Raw genomic sequence first — 22061 nt, 5'->3', positions numbered from 1 at the left:
ATGGCACCTGCCAGGGGTGCCCCTTGTCACCCCTGCTCTTCGCTATCTCCCTGGAGCCCTTCTTGCAGGCTATCCGGAATAATTCCAGCATCCATGGTTTATCCTGCTCCGGCCGCGAGTTTAAGGTGTCCGCTTACGCGGATGATCTGCTTTTCTCGGTTTCTCAGCCGGTTGTCTCGCTTCTGCACATCCATGACGCGTTGAGGGTCTACGGCTCCCTCTCCCATTTCAAGATTAATGCGGACAAATCTGAGGTTCTGGATGGTGTCAAGACCATATCAAATACTTGGGTGTGTGGCTCCCACGGGACCTTTCGTCGACTTACAGGGTGAACTTCCCAAAGCTCCTACAACAACTGCAGGCTGACCTCACCCGCTGGGCCCTCCCTCACGTATCATGGCACGGGCGAGTTAATGTGATAAAGATGAATGTCCTCCCACGGGTTTTATATCTTTATCAAACCTTGCCAGTGACGGTCCCAAGATCGTTCTTTACGGATCTGCGCACGTTAGTGACTAGATATATCTGGAGGAGCGGCCGTCCCAGACTCAGCTATAACGTACTTACGCGTCCCAAGGACAGGGCTGGCCTCTCCCTACCTGACTTCTTCGGCTATTACTGTGCCGCTCATTTGCTACGCTTCCTCGAGTGGAGGTATCATCCTGTTCCTAAGATCTGGGTAGCCATGGAGCAGGCTGATACCCAGATCCCCCTTTCTGGCTGCATTGGGCTTCGGCCCGAAGCTCTCCAGCCCTCCCTTAGCTCCAATCCCTTCGTGAGGGCCTCCTGGGGGGTCTGGCGTAGGAGGCGGATTAGTGGCGCTCTATCCTCCTATCCGTCACCTCTGACCCCTATAGCTGGCAATCCCGACTTTGTCCCGGGTCTGGAAGAGGGTTACCTTGCTTCCTTGGAGTTGTCTCAAAATCAGAAATCCACTAGGGGGCGCTCGTGTATCTCAACAAAACAAAAATCAAATGATAGTGTAGATGTAGAGATATATTTTACAGTCAATATGTCCCAAATTTTGCACTCACACTTAGTCTGAGTCGATCAAGGTAATATCTCAACCGTCCGCCTGATGGGTTACGGATGCGGCATATATAAAACAAAACACATAAACAAGCCAATAGTGTAATATTGCTTAGAGGTGGGAACCGCAAGAATGAAGTTGCACTTACGCTTAGGTAGAATGATTTGTGCCCGTAGTATCGAGATGTTCCTCCTTGTAATTGGATTCCAATGGCAGAAAAAATTCTTCACAAATGAAGATACTGCACACCGAAAATTAAATAAAATATTTTATTATCTGATTTTTTCAGGGTCTTCTCACCATATATAGTTAGAGAAGACCTCTATATAAAATAGCAGAAAAAGCGACTATATGAAAATATAAAAAAACTGCAGTATGAGGCTTTTACAAAAGCCTTTCCGAGAATTGCTTTAAAAGATTCAAAAAGCTTTTAAAAAAGCTATTAAAAGATAGTCCAAAGTCCGGGTGAAAGAAAAGGTAGTCCTAGATTTCCAACTCTACGCGTTTCGCCTGGTTTGGCTTCATCAGGAGTGTTCGGAGGTATTTTGCCGGTGTCTTTTTAAAGTTTCGCACCGTCCGTTTGTGCGTCTGACGAATCGGTCCATCAGTGCGTCTGACGGCATGGTGTATCAGCGTCTGACGTGACGGCTTCTAGTGAGGAGATGCCCTACTTCCGGGTTTCGATCGGCATAATTCTCTCCGATACAGCATAGTCAGATGAACAGAAGAAAAATGTAAGTATGCAGGATAATCCATGTATATAAATTTGTTGAGGAGGTAATGAAATAATATAATAAACTATGTATATTTAAAAAAAGATAAGAAATAAAAAATCGAATAAGTAAATGAATTTTGTAATGAATATGTATATATAAAGAAAAATCAAATACTAAATGAAAAATCATGAATACAGAATTGTATGAATACCTGGATTAGAGAAAATTCCGTGTTGTGTCTGTGTAATAGTATGAGTATATAATGTATGTAGAATATGGTACTGTGTGTATATGTGTGTAAAGAAAGAGAAATAAATACATGAATTAAATGAATGAACTGTATTATGAACTGTATTATGTGTATATGTGTGTGATCAGGCAAATAAATGTATGAGCTGTATTGTAAAAATGTTGAATGAAAAATAAAAAATAAAAATATATATATAAGATAAAATAAAATAAGATAAACAAAATGGTGTTCTGTAGGTGTATGCAAAAATACCAATCAATAAATAAAAGATAATATTCAGTAAGTGGGTGATAGTCATTATTTTACATCCAACATTCTATGTGTATATATATAGGGAAAAATGTGAGCTAAAATGTCCAATTCCATATTTAATCCTCCGTTCTTAAATGTCTTCAGTTTAAAAATCCATTCTGTTTCCTTTTTTGATAGATTTTCTATAGTGTCCCCACCCCTCCAATTCTTGGATACCCATTCTATGCCAATTATTTTTAAAGTCTGGACTGAAAACAGGGGACATGTATTACAGTGTCTAGGGACCGAGTGTTTCTGGTTTTTATTCCTGATATTACCTAAATGCTCGAGGATCCTCTCTTTCATAGGTCTGATCGTTCTTCCCATATACTGTAAACCACAATTACATTGTAATAGGTATACCACATTCTTTGTGGAGCAGCTGATAAAATGTTTGATAGTATATACACGACCAGTGTTATTACATGTGAAATGTTCAGTTTTTTTGGGCAGAAATGTGCACATTTTACAGTTGCCACATTTGTGGAAACCATTGGGTCTGGTACCCAAAAATGTTTGGGAATCCAAATTGGTGTTTTGTCTTGGTAAGACACTTGGGGCCAAGATGGTTTTTAAAGAGTCTGTCTTTTTAAAAATTATCTGAGGTTTTGTTGGCAAGATTTTTCCCAAAACTTCATCATTTTGTAGAATGTGCCAATGTTTATTGAGAATCCCCTTTATTCTATGAGCCTGTGTGTTATATTTAGTGAAGAAGGAGAAACTAAAGTCCTTCTCTTTGTTTCTAAGGGTTTCTTTTTCTGTATAAGTAGTTGTTGTCTGTCCATGTTTTCTACTTGCTGGTAGCTGTTTATTAGTTTCTCCCTTGGGTATTGTTTTTCTACAAATTTCTTTGTTATTTCATCTGCTTTTTCTTCCCAATCTTAATTTTTTGAGCAATTACGTTTGACCCTCATGAGTTGCCCTTTAGGTATGTTATCAAGCCATTGAGGATGATGACAGCTGGTATAGTGTATGTACCCATTTTTATCAGTAGGTTTCGTATAATTCCTGGACATAATATTATTATTCTCAATAAATAGCTCGACGTCCAGAAATTCGATGTGGGTAGTCTGAATGTTGGACGTGAATTTAAGGTTCACCTGGTTGTTATTTATATATTGTATGAAGGTGTGTAAGTTATCTTCCGTTGCTTTCCAAATAATGAGGATGTCGTCTATATACACCTCTTCCAGAGCACCAGGTCTGCACCATGGGGATTGTTGTTCCATATAGATTGAAATTCCCACTCAGCCATGAAGAGGTTTGCGTAGCTGGGTGCAAACCTGGTGCCCATAGCTGTACCGCATAATTGTAAATAGAACTGTTCCTCAAACCAGAAGTAATTATGTTTAAGGATGTATTCGATACATTCTAGGATGAAAGATTTTTGTTCCGCCTTCATATTTGGATCCCGGGATAAAGTTACATTTATTGCCTCTATACCCTGTCTGTGATCAATGACCGTATATAATGAGGACACATCCATCGTCGCCCAGAACCATCCTGGAGCCCATTCTATATCCTTCAAAATATTTAATAAATGTGTAGTGTCTTTTAAATATGCCGGGATCTAGATACATATTTCTGTAAAAAATGGTCTACGTACTCTGACGTATTACAGGTTAATGAATCAAGGCCGCTAATGATTGGTCTACCTGGAGGTTCGCTAAGGTTTTTGTGTATCTTTGGGAGAAAGTAAAATACCGGTATCTTTGGGTGTTCTTTCTTAAGGTAATCATATTCCTTTTTGTTTAGAATGCCCGAATCAAGACCCCTACCCAGTATTCCATATAGTTTTGCACCAAAATCCTTAGTTGGATCTTTATCTAATGTCTTATATGTAACCGTATCCCCCAGAATCCTATGGGCTTCTTTCAGGTAATATGTTCTGTCCATCACTACTATTCCACCTCCCTTATCTGCCTGTTTAACTACTATGTCATATTTTTCTTTTAGAGAGCGGAGCGCTGATTGTTCCTCTCTACTAAGATTAAATACTTTCTGTTTTTTTGTTGTTAAATTTTCCATCTCTTTTAGGACTAAATCCGTAAACACCTCAATGTGTTCGCTCCTATCGCTGTATGGAAAAAACTTAGATTTTGGTCTCAAGTTTGTATGTATGAATTGATCCTGATTGTTTGTGCTGGTGTTTCCTATCTGTTCTGTTATTTTCTCCTTTTTACAGAAGAATCTTTTCACCGTAAGCTTTCTTAGATATTTTTGGGTGTCTAGGAAGAGGTCAAAGGGATTAGGGCCCTTGGAGTTGTCTCCTGACGCCAACGTCTCTCTGACATGGAGTGGTTCGGCCCCCTTGCCTTTTGATCGGGCGATCCCCACGGCCCGAGGTGCTTTGCTGCAGCGCTTTCGCTACGCCCAGTTGGTGCAGTATGTCAAGGCGCTCCCGGGCAAGCATCATCTGTCTAGAGCCTTAACTCCTTTCGAACAACTTGCCAGACGAGCCTACCTCCCTAGGGGAGGGATTTCTATCATTTACCGTCTGCTCCTCGAGCGGGACTCATTGGTACCTCCTACGTTTCTGGGTAGGTGGGAAACTGAGCTCGGTGAAACTCTCTCAAATCGTCAGTGGGAGACGGTCTGCATCCTAGCGCACAAATGTTCTATCGCCTCACGATACCAGGAGACGGCTTACAAAATACTGACGATGTGGTATAGGACTCCAGTGGCACTCAGCAGGATGGGACTGGGGAGTGATCCGACGTGCTGGAGGTGTGGGGCGTAGAGGGGTACCTACCTACATGTCTGGTGGAGTTGTGGTCGCCTTCAGCCCTTTTGGGCTGGTGTGTTCCGTTGCTTGGGGGAGGTCTCGGGGGAACCGGTCCCGCTGTCCCCGGGAATGGGTCTTCTTCTTCATTCGGGGAGATCTTTGGGTCAAATGAAACGCTCGGTCATCCGCCATCTTCTCAACGCGGCCCGTAGTCTTATCCCGCTTTATTGGCGGCGTGCCAAAGTCCCTACTTTGCGTCAGTGGGTGTCCCGGGTGGAGGAGATACGGGGCATGGAAGAACTGGTCCACCTGGCCACCGATAGGATGGAGACTTACACCGGGACATGGGCATGCTGGCTGTCCTTCCAATCCTCACCTGTTTTGGCCTTATTGCTTCGGCAATAGATTCTTTGCTAACTGCTTACCCTTTTCCTTCCTTCGTGCCTGCTCTCTGATGCTTCCCTACGCCTCTCTTGTCCCCTCCTTCCCCCTCACCGATCCCCCCCCTACCGATCCCCCCTCCCCCCTACCGTTTCCCCCCCTCCCCCCTACCGTTCCCCCCCCTTTTTTTTTTTTATGTTTTTTTTTAATTTTCTTTATTTATTAATTTTTTCCCCTCCCTCGTCCGTCTCTGTTCTCCTCCTTTTTGTCTTGTGTGTTACATGTTTGTTTTGGTCTGTCTGTCCCCCCCATACTTTTTTTTTTTTTTTTTCTCGCAATGTCCGGGGCATGCAGCGACTTCAATTTTGTGTTTACTTTTATGGGCTCACCACTCCGCATTGCTCCACAACTCCTGTTTCTTGTCTCAGAGGAGAGGTGCGGTCTTTGCAAGGCCCCTCTGTATGATCACCTCTAGTCTTCAAGCCCCTACTTGCTTAGGGGACATTGTCTTTTCTGATATCGCCTTGTTTACATTTTGTTTTTTGTATTTGTCTTGATGTTTATTGTACTTTATTCTAAAAAACTTAATAAACTTTCATTTACCTAAAGAATATAATTCGTTATCTGTTGTACAGACTATTATCATATATCTACCTTCTGGATCTAGGTCTGTATGCTTGATTTCTAGATTAAGATTTTTTGAGAAAAGGATTGCTACTCCACTTCTCGTCTCTTTAGCTCTAGAAGAATCAATTATCAAAGGGTAGTGTTTCCCATACCACCTTGTCTTGTCCTGCTTTCTCCGGTGAGTCTCCTGAACCATAACCACCTGAATCTCCTCTTTATGGAGGAAGTCATTAAAAGACCATCTCTTCTGTGGGATATTAAGACCTTAATAAAATCAATCTGTCTTTCTTGGAGTGTGTCATCTTGTTTTAAAATATTTCTAACTGCTTTGCACCCCTTTTGGTGTTCTATAATAGTATACAGATTAGTAACATCACACGGGACGCCGCAAATTTGAATCTGAATCCAAGACTGCTGAGAAAGGAACAAGTGAACCTTTTTACTCTTTACCTACTCACACATTGCGGATTGTATTTATAAAGAAGCTGAACTACAACACCTTGTTTAAAACCACCAACCTGGATTATCATCTCCTGATTCTGATGAGATAAAGTCCGGATGAAAGGCAGCACCTTCACTCCGGAATAGGCGCATTATATGGGCTTGGGGAAGCCCCATCAAATGTAAGAGTCCACTGATCCTTTAAAAAATTATTTTTGAATAACTACATATTGCACTATTTTTTGTTTCTGTTTTTATATTTTTCATGTCAGATTCACACATTGCTCAACACACCTATTAGGTATTATCCATTTATTTATAAGATACTTTTTTACTGATTGGATTTAATTTAGCGCAGTCACCTGGTGTTAATTATAAAACATTTATTTTGTTTAACATTTTTTGGAACTGATGGTTAACATTTTTTTATTATTATTATTATTTTTTAAGTTCTCAGAGGGTCTAAAAAGACCCTTTCGGAAACTTTGCCAACTCTTTTTTTTTTTTTTGAAGAACATGTTGCCATCACATGCAGTTCCTGCGCCATTTAAAAAAAACAGAGTAAATGACAAAATGTCAGAGAAGAAAAGTTTTTTCTGCAAATGATCTCTGGTATACACCATGGTAATACTTTTTAGCCGTAACTATGCCTATTTACAGGAAGAGAAAATACATAAAAAGAAGGGCTGTGAGAGAAAGACACAGGTTTTTTTTTATATATATATATAAAGTATGTTTTATTAAACACCTATAGGTAATTCACATTATAAATTTGCATTAGCTCATCAAGTTATCTCTTGTGGATAGGGAAAAAGGGAGAAAGCAGCACACATACATACTTCTGCCTTTCCCTGTTTTCTCTTTTGGTTCCCGTGTATGAATCAATTATAAATATTGTAATGCCTTCTTTTCTGTGTCTGAAGTTCCACTCAATAGAGCAATCCTGAGATCTTTCCTACTGTGTCTATTTCGGGCAATAGTGGTGTCTGTGTCTTACAGACATATCTTTTTCCTTACAAAAACAAAAAAAAGGTGAATGTTATCTTCCTCTAAAATTAAACTGCAAAATGCAGCCCCCCGTACATGAGAGTGGATGGTGTAAATAAACACAAACAGGAAATGAAGGGTATGCTGTAATGGACAAGCTGTGCCAAGCAATTGCTACTTTTTGAATTGAACATGTCACATTTCTTCTTTTTGTTTTAAAAATTACATATCTAATTTTATAAAACTATCAAAAACAACTATTCATTAGTTATTTTCCACTAGCTTAATTGGAGGGGTTTTCCATCACTTTTACCCCAGCATAACTTATTGGCAGATCAAAGATGGGAATCAATCCTTGGAAAATGTGTCATATAATTGGTCATGTGGCCAGAGGGGCGTTTTCTTTCCAAAAGTCTGATTTAGGGGCAATACAGGGACGTCAAAAGGGAACTCCATGATTTACTCTGATTGGAACAACATCATAAGAAACCACCTGGACTTAAGGCGTTTCCACAGGCCTGCTTATTGATGAACCTCGTGAGTGAGGGTTTTAAGCCCCATTGATTTTAAGAACTGTTTGCTTGTTTTATTTTTCTTTTGTATGTTTTGGTTTTTGTAATTGTGGCACTGTGTAGCATTTGTCTTTTTGTTATTAAAATATTCATAATCCAAATCTATCTTTGGGCTCTAGTATTGATAGCCACAAACCCTAAGAGAGCATAACACGTCACCAAATTGTTATTTCCTAATTTCTAGAGGATATATATATATGTTGTTTGCCCGGGGTGGGTTGAAATATAGAGAGAGATAGATATTTTAATTTGCATATCTCACAAATCCGGTATCAAAATCGTGAGTGGTGGGGGAATACAGGCAGGATTTGGGGATTAATTTGGTATAACTGATGCCTTGTTAAGGGGTGAAGTTAGTAAATCCAGAGCCAGAGGCCTGGTGCTTTTAACCCCTTCATGCCCACACCCTCCACACCGCCACGGCTTGGCAAGTAGCCCTGACCATGACACATACCACCTTACTATTAAGACTTCTTGTAATATCAGTAAGAAAAACAAAAAAGAGAAACCCCTTAAGTAACAAGACCTTCCACTGGATATTCTCCATAAACAACTGCATACATTGGGAGCAGTTTATGTAAATGAAGGGTTTTAGGACTTACCAAAACACTATTTATTTTTCAGCTTCTTTACAAACACCACTTCATCTCTATTTTTAATACCATATCTAGAAGACAGGAAATATTTACATTTTTTATGAAAAATTCTGTTAAACAATCATTTATAAAATGTTTAGTTATTTAAATTAGACCAGTTGTCCACAACCCACATAATGAAATAACAATTAGACTCACAGAATGAGTTTACAATATGAGTTTACAATATTTAAAATTGTTTTCACACTTCAGAAAATATCTGGAAGCATGTTTGTGTGTTTTAGTGAATATTTATTGTTCAATCCACTCTCCAACTTTACTACAAATTTTAACAGTAGAGTACTCACTCTCGAAGACTTTTGTTGTCGTTCTCCAGCTTCAGTCCAGAAAAAGACAAATTGTATGTCCTCCATATGTATTTCCTGTTTCAAATGAAAATATTTAGCAGTAACCTATCTAATCAAAGACAAAATTTTACCTCAAGACAGGAGGCTTCATAATTTGCATAAACCTTCTTTACTGTACCACCAACAGCAGAAAATAAAACTCAAAACAACAAAGAAATATAGCCAATGAATGACCAACATAACATATATAATGTCCCAACTGTCACTCCTCTTCTTTGCTGCTGCCACCAGCAAGGTCAGGTCAAATTTTCACATTACTCTATTCTATTCATTATTATTGCGTTATATATATTCACACTTTATTACTTTAATTTGTCCATTTTCTCTATTTTATTTCTTTCTTATATTTTTCCTATATATCTGGTCTCCCTTTCGTACAACTGGGTTTTGGCTGCTTACCTTGCCAGCTATGTGGCTCCCTATTTAGGCCGTAATCGCGCTGTTTAGCGTGTGGCCCTTCCTCCTCTTCACTTTTATCCATTAGTCTTTCACTTTCTTTTTTGGCCTTATCTCTCCCTCCTCTCCCTCTCAGTTCTTACCTCGTCTGATGTTCCAGTGTCTTCTTCTGCTTCTTCCCTCCTCTTGTTATCTGTCTTTAATTATTTATTTCCACAATCGCATCTTTAATTATTTATTTCCATTGCGTCTTTAATTATTTATTTCCGTGCGTTCTCTCTTCTGGAGTTCTCCCTTGTGCTCCATCAGTTAACCCCTTCCTTGCTGCAGCTGTTCCAGGCTGCCAGTCTTCTTATAAATAAACTTTTCTTCATTAGTTAGTTCTCTTGGTTCATTGTTTAATTATTTCTTATTCTCATCTTATTCACCATTTAGCCACTCTGATTTGCTTTTACTCAGACCATGCCACCGGCTGGTCTAGTGGTTCAGTACTGTGTCTCTCAGAGATGCAGTTGCTGGTTCAATGCCCAGTGGGGCTATTTAAAAAAAAATAAAAAAAAAAAAAAATTATGTTGAAACTATTTTATTTTACAATTGCTGAAGGCTTGTCCCCAGCTTCACACTGTCAATCAGCAGGGTGATCCATACAAAAGTATTTACATATACTACAATTGCTAAGGCTCATCCCCCACTTCATACTGTCAATCAGCAGGGTGATCCACACTAAAGTACTTACGTATACTTATATATATTACACACATATATTCTTGGCCCGTGTCCCCATATTGGGCCAGTCAGTATAGCCTTAACTGACCTCAGCCTCTACCGCCACCTTGTGGTTTTGTCATTGTGCTCTGCACATTTATGATTTATTGCTTCAATTCTGGTGCCACCAACCATAACTGTTCTCTTACAGTTGTGAGACAGACATACTACTAAATATCATGGCAGACGATACCGGCATTTGATACAGCCCTCCAACAGGCTTTAACCTCCAAACCTCAGACTTCGGCTATTCCTCAGGCGTTTTCCCCACGGGGTATGCCGCAGAGACAAAGTTATCCTATCAGCCCCTGATCCTGAAGGCTGTGCTCACAAACGTCCTCGTAAAGGAGTCGTGTTTGGCACCAGTAAGGGGAAACATCGCGCTATACGTACCCCCGTTGGCTCCACCCCAGAGCTCAGTGGGGTTAATCATAGTTCCTCATCTGAGGATGACGAGGCTGCTGGCTCCTATGCCCTAGTAGATGAGTGGCAAGGAGACTCACACGACTCTGAATCTGGATGCTGCAGGCGAACCCTGGTTTGACCTGGAACTAATCCAACATCCTCGCTCCGCAGAATGGACGCCCCCGGAGCACATATCCAATTTCCTTGTGAAGTGGATTCGGAAGCCTGTGGAGAGGGAGGTACGAAATAAGCTTCAGGCGGAATGCCCAAGACCAATTATTCCACACAAGGTGCTAAATTCTGAATTCTGACATCTGAATTCGATCCCACCATGGCAACCTATATGGCCAAAACGGGTCGGGACCCTAAGAAAGGGGCAGAACGTGGATTAAAAGGGGCCCAAGACAAATTGTTGGACATTACAGGTCCTCTGACACAACTATTTCTCATGGCTGACAAAGCGGTTATGTCAGGTACCCCGATGGATGCACCATTAGCCAGAGAATGGATACATCGGTGTGTTATCTTAGTGGGCAACGTGTCCACGGAACGTCGCCGTGCTGCCCTCCTTCGACTTGATCCACGCCTCATGGACCTCGGGAGCAAGGACGTGATTCGTCTGCAGCAGGTGTCTGTGATGCTCATCACCCCTTTTTGGCCGGATCAACCCTGGTTCCCATCCCTTCTGGAGTTGTCTGCAGAGACTCCACTAACACTTCCGTCAATTCTGACCTGTTTCTTCTCCTACTATTGCCAGGTGGGTGAGTTGGCTGTTACATCTGGCAGGCATTGATTCTAGGTTCGGGGCTCACTCTGTCAGGGGGGCAGCGGCCTCCGGTGCTATCTCACTTGGCGCCTCCTTGACTGATGTCTTACGATCGGCAGATTGGTCCAGAGCATCTACTTTTCGCACCTTTTACTTTCGTCCGGTTTCACATGCCGCGTCCTCTTTAATTGAGCGTTAAAACTGCAAATTACGAAGCCTCCTGTCTTGTGGTAAAATTTTAGATTATCTTAGCCTCGGTGAAGGCATAATCTAAATTTTATTAAAGACAGGAGGCGAATGTGTATTTTTTCTGAACCAAATAAGTTTATCTTGGTCTCATAGGACCACAGGACATGGTTTCAGTAATCCATGTCTTAAGTCTGCTTGTCTTCAGCAAACTGTTTGCAGGCTTTCTTGCGCATCATCTTTAGAAGAGGCTTCCTTCTGGGACAACCATGCAGACCAATTTGATGCAGTGTGCGGCGTATGGTCTGAGCACCGACAGGCTGACCCAGCACCCCTTCAACCTCTGCAGCAATGCTGGCAGCACTCATATGTCTATTTTCCAAAGACAACCTCTGGATATGACGCTGAGCACGTGCACTCAACTTCTTTGGTCGACCATGGTGAGGCCTGTTCTGAGTGGAACCTGTCCTGTGAAACCGCTGTATGGTCTTGCCCTGCAGCTCAGTTTCAGGGTTTTGGCAATCTTCTTATAGCCTAGGCCATCTTTACGTAGAGCAACAATTCTTTTTTTCAGATCCTCAGAGAGTTCTTTGCCATGCAGTGCCACGTGGAACTTCCAGTGACCAGTATGAGAGAGAGAGAGAGAGCGATAACACCAAATTTAACACACCTGCTCCCCGTTCACACCTGAGACCTTGTAACAGTAACGAGTCACATGACACCGGGGAGGGGAAATGGCTATATGTTATATACTACTTATGTCCTGTCTACCCATTCTACACTGCTAAGGAATTTGATGGCGCTATATAAACAATAAATGATAATAATAATAACCTGTAAAGCTCTGGTGAACTCCATGCCCAAGAGGGTTAAGGCAGTGCAGGAAAATAATGGTGGCCACACAAAATATTGACACTTTGGGTCCAATTTGGACATTTCCACTTAGGGGTGTACTCACTTTTGTTTCCAAGGTTTAGACATTAATGGCTGAGTTATTTTGATGTGACAGCAAATTTACACTGTTATACTTTGTAGCAGTGTTTCTTCAGTGTTGTCACATGAAAAGATATAATAAAATATTTACAAAAATGTGAGGGGTGTACTCACTTTCGAGATACTGTGTGTGTGTATTTATATATTATATATATATATATATATATATATATATATATATAGTGAGATAGAGGTCAAGGGACAAGTGCCCGTCTTCATTCAAACCAGGCAAACAGCAGTAAGTTCGTGCAATCTGACACAGGGTCAAGTTTATTACAAAGGTTGCAAAGACAAAAGAAATATAACAACACAGCAACAAAAGAAATACCTTGCCTGTCCAGTGCTTACTATACAAGGGATGTCCCTCACTACCAGCTGGAGAGCTTGTCTCTGCCAACTTAACACAATACGTCCAGCAACCTTTACTCACTTTGCTCAAATAGCTCTCCCACAGACAGGCTTTCTGTGTCCTTAGCCAGAGAGCTATCTTTTATATCCGCCCTCTCATATATATATATAGTTGTTTGTGAAATCAATATATACATACTTTTACTTTCAGTAAGCAAAATCTTACCAGCTAATATGCTGTACCCCTCCTTCACGTTGGTGCTTTAGCTGAGTATATCTCTGGATGGCTCTTTTTAAATCAAGGACTGTTGCTGTTTGCACAACAACTACAGCTGGACAAAAAAAAATAAAAAATACATTTGTTGAGTTTTAGTGTGCATGTGCATATGTTTATATAATAGAAATATTGTGTTTTAAGTTTCTCACGCATCATTTCCCCATCTGCTTTGCAAATCCTAACAGTCATTGCCTGTCCAAATTCAAGTGCAATCTGTGAATGTACTTCTTCTAATGTAACCTGGAAATTGTGAAGGAAAAAAACAATTACATTAAAAATTACATTAAAGCATGCAAACAGCAATATATATTTCAAACATGCACATGCCAAACATTCCAATTTAAAATCGTTCTTCGATCGGCTTTTCATCACTTGTGTGTATGATGGCTTTTCATCTCCCCAGGAATACATAGTGTACTTCTTACAAATCTTTATTTATAGAAGTTGACAACAAAGACTACTACACTGTCATGTCAAAAGTGGTAAGTCCCTAAGGGTTCTGTTCTGGGATCACATTTATTCAACATATTTATAAATGATCTTGGCGTTGAAAGTCATGTTTCCGTGTTTTCAGGTGACACTAAACTCTGTAAAGTAATACAATGTGAGCAGGATATTACTTTGATGCAGAGGGATTTAGATAGACTGGGGCACAGAAATGCAAAGTTATGCACTTCGGGGGAAGGAATGCATAAGCAACTTACACCCTAAATGGTAGTGAATTAGGGAAAACAATAAATGAGAAGGATTTGGGAATGGTTATAGACAAGAACCTAGGCAACAATGTGCAATGTCAGTAAGGTATTGTCGTGTATAAAAAGGGGCATCAATTCGTGGGATAAAAATATAATTTTGCCTCTGTATAAATCAATGGTAAGATCACACCTTGAATACGCTGTGCAATTATGGGCACCTATTGGGTGCAGAGGCAGGCTGCAAAATTAATAAAAGGAATGGAACACATTAGTTATGAAGAAAGGCTAACTAATTTAGTTTAGAAAAACGGCACCTCAGAGGGGATATGATAGCATTTTATAAATATATTTGGGGCCAATACAAACCATTGTCTGGAAACCTGTTCGTGAACAGGACTATTTATAGGACACACAGTCACGTGTTTAGATTGGAAGAAAGGAGATTTAGTCTAACACAAAGGAAATGGTTTTTACAGTAAGGACAATAAGGATGTGAAATTCTCTGCCTGCAAAGGTAGTTTTATCAGAGTCTGTAAAGACGTTTAAACAGCAACCGGATGAATACATAATATTCAGGGATATAATTTTTAAATTACAGGGAAACAGCTTTATGATCCAAGGACTGCCATTGTGGGGTCTAGAAGGATTTTTCCCTCTAGTTTGTTGCAAAATTGGAAAGAGCCACAAATTGGATATTTTTTTGACTTCTTTTGGATCAACAGTAATTAACAGATATAAGAAAGGCTGAACTTGATTGATGTAGGGCTGCCACAACTAAAATATAATAATCGATTATGAAAATCGTTTTCAACGATTTTCATAATCGATTTTTATCGATTTATAAAATTATGTTTTTCAGAGCAAACGCTCTGAAAAACTCCCGTCCTTCTATAATCCGATCTCAAATAGAGATCGGATTATAACAGTAGAATCCAGACCCCCCGCAAAGCTGCAGGAGACCTGGATCCTCTCTGCCACCGGAAGCGGAGGGGAGAAGCGGCTGTCTGCGCGCATCGCACAGACTCCTACCGGCTGCCGCAGAGGATCCAGGTCCCGTGCAGCGCCTGAAAATAATCGTTAGTTGCAGCCCTAGATGGATGCATGTCTTTTTTCAGCCTATGTTAACTATGGAAGTGTGTAACCAGGGCCGGCCTTTGGGGTGTGCGACCTGTGCGACCACACTCCAGGGGGCACGCCACCACCGTAGCGTACCGCTGCCGCCAGCAGCGTACCTAGTGGGGGGGCGGTCCGCATTGGGTGCCGCTCATCAGGGGGGCACCCGGCACCCCTCCAGAGACGGACAGACCGCCGGCTCCCTTGAGTGATTTTAATCCGGTTCAAGGATCTCCCTTGAACCCGACTTAAAATCACTCAAGGGAGCCGGAGGTCTGTTAAAGACCTCTGATACCGCTCCCTTGTGATCCGCGCGGCAACAGCTGCTGTGCGCCGGGGTTTGTTGTCAGATCCCGGCGCACAACACTGAAGCCGCGCTCACCACTGTCCGTGCCCTCTGACCCGGAAGAAGACGGAAGAAGAACTGAAGAAGAGGACCGAAGAGAAGGAAAAGGAGCTGTAAGGAGAAAAGAGGAAAGGTAGGAAAGCATTCAGTGAGAGTGGATTGGTATATGTGTGGATTGGTGTATGTGTGGATTGGTATGTTTGTGGATTGGCACCGAGACCGAACAGGGAGACTCGCCGCCGGACTGCTAAAAGTTACCTTTTAGGGGGGGTAGGGTAGATAATGGGGGGCAGCAGGGACGGAGGGAGAGGAAGGGTAGATAATGGGGGGGAGGGGGCGGCATTTTAAACTTCGCCCCAGGCAGCGTTTTGTCTTGGGCCGGCCCTGCCCTCGCCACCCTTCTAAGTTGTTGGCTTCTATGACTGATTGGGCCTGCTTTAACCCCTTAAGGACAATGGTTTATTTTCTTAAATGTTTGTCTGGGATAAGAGCCATTTTGCTACTTTAGCTATGTGTGCATTCAAACAGAATTGCACACTTGTTTTTTGAATGAATCCCCACATATTATATATTATTTTTTTTTTTTTAAAGACAAACAGGGCTTTCTTTTGAAACCATCTTTAGAGAATTAACCCTTTGTTTACTCTTATTAACATGGACAAATGGATGAAATTATGCAAAAAAAAAATAATTTTCCCCAGTTTTGCTAAACGTAATTTATAGAAAACTAGCTCAACTAAAGAAAACTGCCCCAAAATACATTCACATATTTGTCCTGAGATTAGAAATACCTGACATGCCTATGATTTTCATGTATTTTTATGTGATGGGCCCATGTCTGTTTTTGGACCCCCTGCCAGTCCCAAAGTTTAATTTACTCCATCTTGGCAGTCTGTTTGCAATAGTAGACCCCCAAGGCAACGCGGCAGGGGGGATTTTTAGGGTAGTCTTATATTCAGGCTTTTTTTCCTAAATTAATATTTTAAAAAAAAAGTTTTGGGGGGGGTTCGTATTATAATTAAGCACATATGCAGCCGGAAGGAGGTGCGGTTAACAACGGGGGTTGTCCGCGTCCATACGCCACTCTGCCTCCTGAAATGCCTTATACTTCCCTATTTGCCACTCTGCCCCATAATATGCCTTTTAACCCCCTAAATGCCAGAGTGGCATATAGGGCTATAAGCCATTTCTGGAGGCAGAGTGGAACATAGGGGGTCAAAAGGCATATCATGGGGCACAGTGGCATATAGGGGGTAAAAGGCATTTCTGGGGCCGAGTGGCAAGCCTGGGGGCAGATGTGCATAACGGGGGGGCAGGTTGAAAAAATAATAGCTTTTTAAAAATAGTTTACATGAATTAACATTTACTAGTAAAACTTTTTTCCTATAGGGTTGTCTTATATTCAGGCTTTTTCTTTTTTTCCTAACTTAATATTCAGATTTTGGGGGGTCATCTTATAATTAGGGTGGTCTTATAATCGAGCAAATATGGTAAGAATAATACACCTTATTGGAGAAGTTCCCAATTGCCCTGAAAGTGTTTAGGGTTCATTTAGGGGCAGCTGTGGTTAATGGGGTCTTTAGGGTTAATTTAGGGGCAGTTGTGGTTAATGGGGTGTTTAGGGTTAATGAGGAGGACTGAGGGTTAATTTAATTAATTTAATAACGTTAACTTAAGGTGCAGTTAGAGATAAAGGGGGCAACTTAAGGGGAATCTAAATCCTGGGGGCAGTAAAGATTAACCTAGTACTTCTATATAAAATGTATGTATTTTTAATAACATCTATTTGTAATCAAAACATTTCACCTACTTATTTTGGTTGTTAGGGTGCATTTAGGAACAAAGGTGAAAGACCACCCTTCACTTGTGTTCCTAAACTCACCCTAAGAACCACTAGGTAGTAGTGGTGTAATAGTTAAAGGAGTGTAAGGAGGGAGGTCTCTGGGTTGGTGATGAAGCTAGTGTGTTATCTGCATACAGGCCTACAGTGACTTCAGACCTCTCTTTCAAAGGGAAGTTTGAGACTCAGGATCTGCCCTGATTTTTGCAACTAAGGGCTCCAGTACTAAAGGTGTATCAACAGAGGTAGGGAGCACTCTTGACATGGGCCATTCGTGATAGGGATAGGCTTACAGAGGAATCCCATCATGCTCACACAGGCAGAGGGATATCTACATAAAGCCATAATAGTTTGGATCATAAAACTTGGGAATTTAAATTTGGACTGTTATAAGAAAGATCCAATGAAGCATATCAAAGACCTTTTCTGTATCAAAGAAAAAGCCTCCCAATATAATGTTATGAATGAGTGTTGTCTGTTGGTTGCCTGCCCTCCATGAATGCCCACTTAATTTTGGTGTAGCAAAGAGGGTAGGATTACCCTATTGTCCAAGATTTTGTAATATTTGATATGCGTGTTAAGTAGTGATATGGGACGAAAGTTAGGACACCTGTTGTTGGGTTTACCCAGTTTAGGTATGGTAATCACAAGTGCCCTTACATCGGAATTGGAATCACACATCACTTGATGCTGCCACTGCATCGTAGGAGCGATAGTGGAGGGGAGAGGCGGGAGTTGTCTGTGCGCATCGCACGGACACCCACCGGCTGACAGTGAGGGGAATCCAGATCCCCTGCAGAATTGCGGGGGATCTGGATTCTAGTGTTATAATCCGATCTCTGTTTGAGGTCGGATTACATAAATTAAGGAGTTTTTCAGAGCATTTGCTCTGAAAATAAACTTTTTATAAATCGATAAAAATCGATTAGACTAATCGATAATGAAAATCGTTCTCAACGATTTTTATTATCGTTTATTATCGATTTTATCGATTAGTTGTTTCAGCCCTAGAACTGACATAGTAGAGCTTGGCACAATATTTTGCGAAGATCTCCACCATCTGTGACAGCTTAGTAACTGCTTTGTCTCCTTCATCCCTGATTAGTTGTGGTCTTTGGGATGTAATTTTTTGTCTGAGTGTCAACTTTATTGTCCTTGGAAAAATATTTTTGTTTCAGGTGCAGCAGCATGTGTAGTGTAGATCTGTTAGCTGAGTTTTTATTCTCTTAAATTATTGAATTATAATATCCTTCAAGTCTCTTTTGTTGAAGCACGTAGAACTTAACTATGAGTGTCTGTTTCTTTAGGTGGGAAGCGAGACTAACAAGTTTGCCTCTGATTTCTGTTTTATGCACATTCTAGCTTTCTCCCACAAAACCAGTCCTTGTGTATGGAGTTTAAGTTCTTCACAATCATAGATAGCATGCTTAAAGAAGGCTTTAGAACCTTGGGGTGGTTTGTCTAGGGCTTAATGGGCTATTAATATTAGGGGTGAGCGCTGTGTAAGTGGTCATTTCCAGGAAAGCTGAAGCTGTTTTACCCGCTTATTAAAGGCCATATTTTCTCTCAGTAAAAAATGAGTGCGGCCCATGCACATATACATGATGAAGTGGCTCACTGCAGAACAAAACTTGGATATCCCTGTACTAGCAGCTAGGTACACCAATAAAATGTTTATGTCCTTTCAACAATATAAGTTGAACTGGTCATGGACAAGTAAACAACCCCCAATGCACATTTGAGTATATTTGGAAATGTTTGATCTAGCTGATAAATATATAAAGCTGTACCTTGTACTGCGGAAGATCAAAATGTGGTACAAAAAGGTCACATATCTGACCTAGGTTGCCATGTACAATGCTTACATGCTGTGCAAATACTGTATTTGCTTGATTATAAGACGACCTCCCGAAATAGGATTAATTTAGAAAAAAATGAAGCCTGAATATAAGACTACCCTATAGAAAAAAGTTATTTTCATATTTAGTAAAGACTATGATTGAGAAAAATGCATTTCTTGTTTTTATATTGTTTTATTTGCCAACCTGCCCCCCCTGCACATCTGCCCAATGGCTTGCTACTCTTCCCCCAGATATGCCTTATACCCCCCTATATGCCACTCTGCCCCCAGAGATATGCCTTATACCCCATATATTCCACTCTGCCCCCCTGATTTGGCTTATACCCGCTATTTGTTAGTCTGCCCCCCAGATATGCCTAATACCCCGTATTTACCACTCTGCCCCCCCAGATATGCCTTATACCCCTATTTGCCAAACTGCCCCCTGATATGCCTTATACCCCCCTATTTTCCCCCCGACTTACTGATGCATCCCCAGACTCCCTGGTGTCAAGTGGGGGGAAGTGAGCGGACTTCTGCGCAACGCTCGCACACAACCTCCGCTGCTACCCGGGACTTCCGTCGGGGCTTCTATGACCGAGCACTGGAAGGTAATCCAATCGATGCTCTGAAAAATACCCCTCATTTTATATTCCAGGTCGTTTTATAATCCGACCTCAAATAGAGCTCTGACTAAGATTCGGATCCTCCTCTCTGGCAGCAAGTGGACGTATGTGCAATGCGCACAACCTCCGCTGCTACCTGGAACATCCGCTATGACTGAGCACCGGAAGGTCACGTCACACCGGTGCTCCGTTACAGAAGCCCCGGCAGACGTGTTGGGCAGCAGTGGAGGTTGTCAGACCTCACCAGCTGCCAGAGGATCCAGGTCTCCTGCAGCGCTGCGGGGGATGCTCCTCTCTGGCAGCCAGTGAATGTATGCTCAATGTGAGTAGACAATCTCCGCTGCTGCTGGCCGGTACTTCAGCTGGGGTTTCTATGGTGGAGCACCGGGCTTCTATGACAAAGTGCCGGCAGCAGCGGAGGTTGTCTGTGCGCATCACACCACGTCCAGCAGCTGCCAGATAGGAGGATCCAGGTCCCCTGCTGCGCTGCAGGGGATTTGGATTTTAGTGCGCAATGTGCGCAACCTCCGCTACTTCACTTCCACCTGCCCCACCAGGGGTTAATATATCAACAGAAGAAAAACTGGACAAATAAGCACCACTGGGTAAGCTAAGCCTGGAGTATTATCTTTATTTTTACGATCATTTGCCCAGTGTTTCTTCTGTTGATATAGTAACCCCTGGTGGGGCAGGTAGAATTTTTTCGGGATCTATTAATTATGTGCATTCTTTAATTTGTGTTTTTTTATTTTTTAATTGCTCTAATATTTGATTTATTGTTTATATTGTCCATATATTTATATTGTATTGTGTATTATCTATTTTTTTTGTCTATATTTATTAAAGCATATATTTTTATACCTATTTTAGCGATGTCAGTTTTTCTTATATCAGGGGGGGGCATAAGACATATCAGGGAGGTACAGTGGCATAAAGGGGCTATAAGGCATATCAGGGGGCACAGTGGCATAAAGGGGGTATAAGGCATATTGGGGCACAGTGGCATATATGGGGCAGAGTGGCGTATAGGGGTATAAGGCATTTCTGGGGCAGAGAGGCATGCTGGGGGTGAGATGTGCATAACGGGGGGGCAGGTTGGCAAATAAAAGAAAATATAAGAGGCATTTTTTATTAAATATGAAAAAATAGTTTACATGAATTAATATTTACTAGTAAAGCTTTTTTTGGTATTTTGGGGGTTCTTGTTAAAATATAGCTTTAATTATTATGTCAGTAAAATAAGGCGGCAAATAGTGAAATACCATTGTGATAAAGAGATAAAAGTGTTAATGGCACATCTTAATGTAAATTATACGTTTTTATTTTAAATAAACGAATTTGCATATTTTTTTTTTTTACGCGCTTAATCAAAAAAAATTAATAGGCCAACTAATCGATTATGAAAATAATAGTTAGTTGCAGCCCTAATTCACATGTACACCAATTTCCTTTTATGTGCCAACCTGCTCGCCAGTTATGGACATCTGACCCCGGGCTTGCCACTCTGCCTCCCAGATAAGCCTTATACCCAACTCTATGCCACTCTGCCACCTAGATATACCTTATACCCCCTACATGCCACTGGATCTTAGTTTTATAGTCAGACCTCGGATTCTTATATTCGCGCAAATACAGTTTTAGATTTTTGTTAATACGTAATTTTCTGTTCTTTCATAAACCGGTGAACCACTGAAACCAAGTCACGAGCCTAGTAAAAATCACAAGCAACAGCTTAGTGCTCTGTAACTTCCACAAAAACCCCTATATAGGGTATTTCCAAACCCAGAGAATTAAATGAAAAGAAAAAACCCAACAACTTACACAAATAAGGTAATGTGTTTATTTTTTATTTTTTTTTTATTTACCACCCTCTTACCTGAATAGGTAAGTCACACAGCAAAGGGTCCTGAACCAACATGGCCAGGCCTTCCTGAAATATATCCACAACTTCCGCATGTGGTACTTCCTCTAAATCTTCTTGTTTTAATTTGTGTGCAGGATTACAGCTTGTGGTGTCATTATCCTGCTCTGATTCCATCAATATATCCATATTATCTGCAGAAAGAAAGTGATGGTATGCATTTTAACCCCTTCATAGTAGGGGTATTTCACATCAATAAACAATTTTCACCATCATTTTTATACTATTCACCAGTACCCACACACAGAGATATATATATATATATATATATATATAAATATAATTACACACACATACACCCTCAAAACATATACAGATTTAAGAAGCTGCCACGCAGTGCCCTCGTTTTCACAATCTTGGTGTTGGATCTGACTGGCTATGAATATAACACGGGCACAACCTAATATTAGATAAACTAAAGACCACGGAAGAGATGTTGAGGTGCCACTTCTAAAAGACAATAATGCTTACTAAAGTACTTACAGGGTACTTTAACATGCATGCTTTTTTTGACGTTCTGG

General features: G+C 41.1%; 1 protein-coding gene across 1 annotated transcript; it reads right to left on the bottom strand.

Annotated features, from left to right (window-relative positions):
* Positions 1-8629: 8629 nt before the first annotated feature.
* On the bottom strand, positions 8630-21537 carry LOC149279326 (U11/U12 small nuclear ribonucleoprotein 25 kDa protein-like). The gene is made up of 5 exons (XM_089501327.1): positions 21496-21537; positions 13309-13399; positions 13109-13214; positions 8964-9038; positions 8630-8687 (listed from the first exon to the last, which is right to left on the bottom strand). The coding sequence occupies exons 1-5, from the start codon at positions 21535-21537 to the stop codon at positions 8630-8632; spliced, it is 372 nt and encodes a 123-aa protein (XP_089357453.1).
* Between the last annotated feature and the right edge of the window lie 524 nt (positions 21538-22061).

This window comes from Sceloporus occidentalis, unplaced genomic scaffold, assembly GCF_023333645.1.
Source record: "Sceloporus occidentalis isolate IW3139 unplaced genomic scaffold, rSceOcc1.0.p SCAF_171, whole genome shotgun sequence".
NCBI classification, from domain to species: Eukaryota; Metazoa; Chordata; class Lepidosauria; order Squamata; family Phrynosomatidae; genus Sceloporus; species Sceloporus occidentalis.
The sequence above is the reverse complement of the archived record's forward strand: the minus strand, read 5'-3'. Positions and strand labels throughout refer to the sequence as shown.

Bases quoted from the DNA above. Each gene is read 5' to 3' on its own strand.
- LOC149279326 (XM_089501327.1), bottom strand. From the start codon at position 21,537: ATGTTGGTTCAGGACCCTTTGCTGTGTGACTTACCTATTCAG. The intron at 13,215-13,308 runs GTGAGAAACTTA...TTTTTTGTCCAG, and splicing joins AGCAGATGGGGAAATGATGC to CTGTAGTTGTTGTGCAAACA. The intron at 9,039-13,108 runs GTAAGATTTTGC...CATTTGAAACAG, and splicing joins GGGGTACAGCATATTAGCTG to GAAATACATATGGAGGACAT.